Source organism: Tasmannia lanceolata, unplaced genomic scaffold (assembly GCF_043159265.1).
Source record: "Tasmannia lanceolata isolate RefF3 unplaced genomic scaffold, GAP_Taslan_0.1 ptg000012l, whole genome shotgun sequence".
Taxonomy (NCBI): Eukaryota; Viridiplantae; Streptophyta; class Magnoliopsida; order Canellales; family Winteraceae; genus Tasmannia; species Tasmannia lanceolata.
The window spans coordinates 36,403,391-36,411,392 of record NW_027518689.1 but is presented as its reverse complement, the minus strand read 5'-3'; the positions used below and the strand labels follow the sequence as shown (position 1 = coordinate 36,411,392).

Sequence of the window (8,002 nt, the reverse complement as noted above, 5' to 3'; positions counted from 1 at the left end):
AGGTTTTAGAGAGGGCGAGCCTTGGCGCAACGGTAAGGTTGCTCTATTGTGACCTGGTGGTCACGGGTTCGAGTCACGGATCCCGCAATGGCGGGAGCCTCATGCACTGAGCCGCCCTCTTAAAATCCAGGTTTCAGCTAATAAGATCAAGGCGATTTTTTTATATTTTTTGATAGATTTTTTTTTTTCGCTCAAATTACATTTTAATAAAAAAAAGTGTCCAAAGTCCAAACAAAAGGCCCATTTGGGGTTTTGGATGGATGAAGCTGTTTGATGGTGAATATATCCATTAAAAATTCCACATTCTACATACTTTCCTTGGAAAGTGATGCAATCAAACAGAGAGAAACAGAATTTTGCTTTTCATCCCTACTTAGACCCCCGATCAGGATTTAGTAAAGGAAAGAAGATTTCAGTCGTCCGAGTCGACTCGGTTTATCATTCATTCTGTAGTAAGCCTTCAAAGTGGTGAAGCCCAGAAAATAGGGTACTTATGGAATTTCGGGGAGAACACATAATAATAAAGTGGTGAAAGTTGGGATTTCTGTAGGGGTGGCAACGGGGCGGGTCGGGGCCGGATGTTGGGGTCCCCTTCCCCTTCCCCTCTGCGGGGAATTTTCCCCCTCCCCTTCCCCTTCCCCTCTGCGGGGATGGTGGGGAATCCCCCTCCCCTCCCCGCGGGGAATATCTAATCCCCTTCCCCTTCCCCTCCCCGCATCCTTCGGGGACAAAATCCCCGCCCCGCCCCCTCTTTGGAACCCAATCAAACCAGCAAACAGAGCTTCTTTCTTCTACGTCCATTATAGACAATATTGTGATGAATGCTATGATTCTATTCATGTGATCAACAAACAGATGGACAAAATCAGAAATGCATGGATGAGACAACAAACATAAATAACAACAGGACCTCATCTTTCAGCAATTTTCTGCATAAATTATGGAATGATAAATAGAAAATGAGCACCAGGATTACCTTCATTAACAGACAGCCAATATGCAAAAAGTAACTATTTCAGCAGTCACAATGAACTTTAAAAGTCCATAAGTGGGCGCTCACACAAGCAAAATAATGTTCATTAGTTCATTCTGTATAGCATGTTAACCCCCAGATGAGCATGAGAAATGAGAATGGAGAAGAGAACAAAATCAACAAATGACTTATTTCTTTAACTGCAATTCAGTCTAGTGCTGACATGAAACAAATTTCTAGTAGCTAAATTTTTCTTGTTGAAAATTAAAACTTGCAATCCAACCCTAAAATTTTGTTGGCACTACGATTTTTTGATAATTGCATACACTCAGCGTCTCAGGCTCTCAGCTTGTCTTTATTATTTCAACATCTGTGAAAAAGTTATTATAGTTCCCAAAATGCTCTCAGAAGCTAATTAAAAGGAAAAGACAAGCTAAGTTTATGTTTGGGGGAATCTTGTAGCCGATCCACAGAGTTTCTAGTAGTTTTCCTTAAAAAAAACACTTAAAAATTTACCAAAAAATGGCATTGATTAGCGGGGCGTAGCGGGGCGGGGCGGGGCGGGGCGGGGACAACTCCATCCCCTTCCCCTTCCCCTCCCCGCACCGGGGAATTTTTATAATCCCCTTCCCCTTCCCCTTCCCCTTTCAAATCGGGAAATCCCCTCCCCAAACGGGGCGGGGCGGGGCGGATCCCCGCTTTTTCCGGTGAAATTGCCAGCCCTAGATTTCTGTCTATAGTTCGTCATTGGCGCTCCTCTCTGAAACAACACAGACGTCCTTCCCAGGTATTATGTTTATGAACTCCCTTCTCTCTTATGATTTTTATCTGCCTCAATCTTTCTTTAAAACTGCCTATATTCATCTTTATTTGATGCAGTAACTATTATATTCTCTTAGGGTTTCACGTAGGATTTACAGACTTAGCTAGGGTTTTAAGAGTTATGGTTTCTTGGCCTAGTTCAGTTTGTCTAGGGATTTATTTGGATAGGCGGGCACGCAGGCAGGCAGGCAGGAAGGGATTCTATTGTAGTTTTTTATATTAGGGTTGTGTTGGGAAAGATTAAGGTTTTGATTTTCTCTGAATATTAGTTGTTTCTGAAGTTGATTTTCGGTCATATTTGTTTGAAAAAAAGATTTGTTGGGTTTGAGAAATTTGGATTCCTTTCTGGATGATATTTGAATTTGGGTATCTAGGGTTTACACTTTGTACAACCATTATGATCTTGTCTGGTTGATTCACTGATTTTTATGTAAAGTAGAGGTTTCTGGGAATTTTTTATTGAAGAAGAATTTTTATTAGTTTTGGGTCTGAAAAAGCCATGCTTTTGAAGTTTCATTGTCTTTAAGGTTGATGTTGGGCTTTAATCGTTTTGAATGATTTCGTCGTTCATTCCAGCGATTGTAGGGTTGTTGTTCACTCTTTGATCACGGTGTATTTAAATCTGGGTTTGAAATTTAAGAGGCTTTCTGCATTGAATCTTGGGTTCCTTCAGGGTTTTTTCTTTCCTTCTTTGCTCTATTACCAACGGTTGCTATTCATGGTTTGCGTGTGTACTTGCAATACTAGATGTTTTCATGAAATTGTCTACCCCAAGTTTTCAGGTCTCAGGATTTTATAGTCTTAAAGGTTTTACAGACACTGCATGTTTCTGTTTTAGATGTGGTTACAATTAATAGGCTGATCATGGCCATTGTATTCTAGTGATGAGATTCTATATTCTCCATGTTAAGCTGTATACATGAACTGTTTGTATTATTCTAGTGATGAGATTATATATTCTCCATGTTAATCTGAATACATGAACTGTTTGTATTCTCGCATTAATATTCCTACTTTTGAAGCATGTGTTGCTCATTCATTTTATTTTCTTGTATATTTGAATTTTTTGGTGATGGTAATGTTGAGTGTACCCCCAATGTATCCCGTATCCTTTTTTTTTTTTAAATCACGTATCCACGTACCCGTATCGTGTCGTACCCGTATCCATGCTTCATTGATCCAAATATTGGCTAGGGTGAAGAGTCTTGCCAGAATGAGATTTAGCATTGTCCTTTGTTTCTGAATTTCACATACAGGGTTTTTTGGTTTAGATTTTCCTGTTGGGTTGTTATATGGCCATGTGCTTAAGTGGATATGTTACTTCCAACACTTTGTTAAATGTGTTATATTCTTTTTGTTCCTTCTATTCCCTGGTTGAGTGGATATGTTACATCACGACAATTTGTTAAAGATGCTGTATTCTATTTGTTCCTTCTATTCTTCTGCTTAACATGTTCCAGGTTTGTACTCACTTCTATCGATTCATTGGAAATTAATTAATGATGGCAAGAGGAATTTTACAATATTAGTGTGGGTGGGAAAACATGACTTATGACTTCTTTGTAGAAGCAATAGTAAGAATTAGGATACTTATGGTTTCTTTTTAGAAGTAATTGAAAGAATTGGGTATCATTAAAAAAATTGAACGAATTAGGAATTTGTGCTGATGCATACATATCCGACCCTACCGTTGGCATGTGCCTCCCGTCAGGTGCCTGCCCCTGATGTTTGTAGTAAAGTCTCAGGAGCTTCAGTCTTCTGATAAAACCACTGCCGACTCTCATATATTAAATTGATTAATGAGCAGATAGCATGCTTCTCATACGAGGTTGTTCTTCCCTTTTATTTATGGAATTCTCAAGAATTGCAATCATATTACAACCCCATGCTTGACAGAGATATATTAATGAGATACATAATTTGAACATTTGTTTGTAATTGGAAATTGTTTTTTGCCTTTTGACTACTTTTTAGTACCCTAGAACAAGAAGTAATTTATTTGTTATATTTGACTACCCTGCATCTGAACTTACCGAATGATTTGACCAGTAATACTGAAAGTACCAAAGTTGAAACATGGGGAAGAGGAAATCAAGGGCAAAGCCACCTCCTAAGAAGCGCATGGACAAGCTTGATACTGTATTCTGTTGCCCCTTCTGCAACCACGGAAGCAGTGTTGAATGCCGCATGTAATCATTGCTAACTTTCTTTTGTACCTGTCTATTCAATTCTCATATCTTTCGTCTCTGTTTCAATAAGGGTGCATAGGCTGATGCAACTGGGCTGCTGTTAGCTATGGCCATGTCTATGATATTACTATTCTATTGGACTGAATGTAAACTATTTCTCCTTTCAGTGATATGAAGAATTTGATTGGGGAGGCCACATGCAGGATTTGCCAAGAGTGTTTCAGCACAACCGTCACTGGTATGTTTACTATCCGAACATTTGTAGATTGATACAGTGTAACTCCGGCTAAGAAAATTGCCCACAATTTCCAGCTGTAGCACGATACGACAGAATTGTGTTTCTTTGGAAAATTACGACAAAATGCCTCTTGATTTCCATTGAATGTTTCTATTAACAAACTATTGGTTTAGAGAGGAACTTGGTTGAAAAAGGATGCAATCAAACTGAAGAAAGATTAATGTTTTCCCCATTAGGTGTGGTCTAACCTTTCAGACCCTAAGGTCTTTTTTTTAAAAAGATAACAGGATAAAATAGTAGAAAGATTGCAAGTTCACATCAACGGGCAAGGGTAACCCAGAATACAACAGTGGTCTACTGTCTCCCGACTGGGCAAGGGAAACATTGAGATGAATATTCCAAGATAGTTGATAGAATGAAAGATACGTTTCTTCTATGGTATGATTGTTCCTCTCCTACTAGATCCAAACAAGCTGCTAAAGGAACCGTGTTCCAAAGAATGACACCAAAGGTACCAAAACCTTGTAAACGTCAACTTTGCAAAAGGTTTGGGAGAATATCCGCTGCAACCCGCTGAATGCCAAACCAATAATAGCTCACTGATCGAGCGCTCATGCGCCGAAGATGAATGGGGCTAAGCGATCTGCCGAAGCTGTGGGATGTAAAAATGGATTAGTAGGGGAGCGTTCCGCTTAGATGGAAGGTCCCAAACTTGATTCCAAATGCTCGACTCTACTTTGCAATGGAGGAAAGTTATGATCAACCGATTCCTTACATTCATAGCACATGATACATCCATCAGCCAGGCTTAAATTTTGCTTTTGGAATTTGTCAAGGGTATTAATTTTCCCTGACACAGCCACCCAAGAAAAAGCTTGGATATGCGACAGGATTGTCTATTTCTAAACCAACTACCAAAGATAGGTTCCCGCTTTGGGATGACAATAAATCTATACAATGATTTAATCAAGAATATTCTCCTGGGGTTGGGGCTCCAGATTATATTATCCTGCTGTATTATGAGATAAAACATCCCTCCAAAATATTCACGAGGTTAATAAAGCAATGGCTTTTGGACTCTTGATGTTCCTATAAATAACTACCTCCCACTCAACCCTACCCCTACTAAGCCACAGGGCAATGGGGCAATGGACCCTCACTAAGCCAAGTGTCACTCCAAAAGCCAATCCTTTTCCCGTACCCAATCCTAAAACTAATGCCTTTTTTTAAACAATCAAAAACAGGGTAAATGGATATTCATAATCCGGAGCCTCAACCTCAACCTTTACTTAATCCGCCGTTAACCCACGCTTCTCCCAATCTCATTGATGGGGGACCATCACCAATATTTGCCTTTGATAGCATACTACATGGCTCCTTCGCCAAATCTCAACAACCATGGGCGTAAAAGAACCTTAATCGTTCTTACTAAGCCTCCAATACCGAGTCCCCCTTCCAGCTTAGGTAAACATACCCAACCGTCTCACACATTACTAAATCTTGCAATTTCTTCTCCGCTTTGCATTCCCATAAGAAATTTCGTTGGAACTTCTCAAGTTTTGTTGCACCCACTGGAATCTTGTTCAAAGACATGAAATAGACGTGAAGATTGGATAAAGCACCTTTAATGAAAATAATGTGATCCCTCAAGAGAAGAGTTTTTCCAACCCCTCAATTTCATCTCCATCCTTTCCAAAATCAGATTCCATAAAGACACATGAAGGATTCCCACTCCCAAGGGTAGACTTACATAAGGCAATAATAAATCTGCCTTCGCACAATCCAAGACCTTTGCTAACTGGTTTAGTTGAGGGGGGTTAACCCTTACACTCGCCATTGAGATTTTTCCACTTAAAAATGGGCATAAAATTTGTTTTACGCCTATTTTACCTCGAAAGAAACAGATAGTTGGAACTTGGAAACCTTTTCTATTCCCAGGCTATGGAGCTAGGGTTATTAGATTCTTGCAAAAGTGAAAGCTTCGTTTCACAGTAGAACAAATTCCCTCTTTTAGTCACAAATGATTACAGAATGATAGCCCCAAACAGAGCTTTGTTTTACCTTTTTTTTCTGTGCTTTTTGGGGGACGTGTTTTAATCTCGATGGTAAATCCAATGGTTGATGTCGGTTGACATATTCAAAACGGGATTGTTGCGACCGACTGGAGACAATCCTTCTCATTAAGAGGAACTTCGTTCTCCAGAGACTACTACCAGCGGTAAGCTCATAGTTTTTCAATTTGCGATTTTTACCTGGATGCATCTTCAGGTCAATGACTGGCCTTATAAAGCATCCACAAAAAGGTGTAATACTGGAAGCTTTGGTCATGGGAGAGAATTTCTTTAGTACCTGGCGTTTTTGCAAGCTCTGCTTTCCGACATTCATTTATAATTTTTGAGCTTTATAGAGCATCCACTAAGGTGTTGGGCAGGAAGTTTTGGTAGAGAAAATCTCTCCAAGGAGCTTTAGTAACTCTGAATAGTTGTCTCTGTGATTTACGTTTACCCACCATCAGTGCTAATATTGGCATGCTGGAGGGCCGTATAAGAAATAACTGATTAGGCTCATATAGGGAATGACAAAGTAATGGCAGGAGGGCCTGTAGCTCAATGGTTGAGGCTTTGTTTCTCAACCTTGTGGTCGCAGGTTCAATCCCAGCTTTACCCACCAAAGAAAATGCCAAAAGATTCAATAAACTGCAGGACATTCTTTGGTGTTGAATTAGGTATGCACAAAGAACAGGTTGTTTTTCGAGGACTCGGTGAAATACTTCTGATAGTCCCACAATCGTTTCTACATACAACAGTGTGTTGAACCACTTAGTATCTGGTGTTTGTGCCGGCTCTGGTTTACCGTAGTTGTGCATGCTTGAATTTTGTCTGTCTTGTTCGTCTTTTGTACAAAAGCTCTTGTATTTTTTTATTTATAGCAATAAACTCAGGGGGCTGATATCTGCACAACCATTGTTTTGATAACGGGATGAATCACCTTGTTTTACAACTTTTAAACCAGCTGTCAAATGCTATTACAATTCCCAAAAAGCTCTAAGCAGCTGATTTAGTGAAATGTAAAACAAGCCAATTTGCCCCGTTATCAAAACATGGTTGTGCGGACATCTGTTCTTTAACCTTATTGCTCTGTTCAAATAAAGAAAAAGGGGGAAAAAAGAGACAATTGCCTGTCTTTCCTAACTACCAATTCTCTTTCTATGCACTGACTTCTCTATATTGATATATCATTGTTGTAATCTTGGCATTTTTCTGATTTGATCTTTCTCTCCTCTTTTGCAGCATTAACGGAACCCATTGACGTGTGAGTTACTACTAGATTACCAATCTACTGTCTATCTATGTATCTGAATTCTACTTATGATCTAGTACTGAACGTTAAAAGTCAGAATTTTGCAGGTATAGCGAATGGATAGACGAATGTGAACGGGTCAACAACCTTGAAGATGATGCCACTTAAAGTGTTCTTCTATAAAACAGCATAGGAGAAAATTGGCAGCCAAACATGTTTTCTCCTCATCACCTAGATGAAGATGTTCTATATATGATAATCGGTTGTTTCAAAGAGATACGGTAAAATATATTGTAAGTATGGGTCTTTGAAAATATTGCAGCTTTGTTTTGGTGTTGTTTCTTGTAATTTTAAACTTACCTATCTGGCTGTTGATATATTGTTGGGACTTATGATATCAAATGAGAAAAATGTAAATTAAGGAAAGCAGCTCTCTCGATCTCAATACTGAGGCATAAAACCTCTGACCAATTGAGCTAC

At 39.3% G+C, this 8,002-nt stretch overlaps 1 protein-coding gene across 1 annotated transcript; it reads left to right on the top strand.

Annotated features, from left to right (window-relative positions):
• The first annotated feature begins 1,698 nt into the window (after positions 1-1,698).
• LOC143887279 (transcription elongation factor 1 homolog) lies at positions 1,699-7,948 on the top strand. Its single transcript, XM_077391389.1, has 5 exons — positions 1,699-1,760; positions 3,845-3,984; positions 4,152-4,222; positions 7,513-7,534; positions 7,630-7,948. The coding sequence occupies exons 2-5, from the start codon at positions 3,872-3,874 to the stop codon at positions 7,688-7,690; spliced, it is 267 nt and encodes an 88-aa protein (XP_077247504.1). The 5' UTR covers positions 1,699-1,760; positions 3,845-3,871; the 3' UTR covers positions 7,691-7,948.
• Positions 7,949-8,002: the final 54 nt, after the last annotated feature.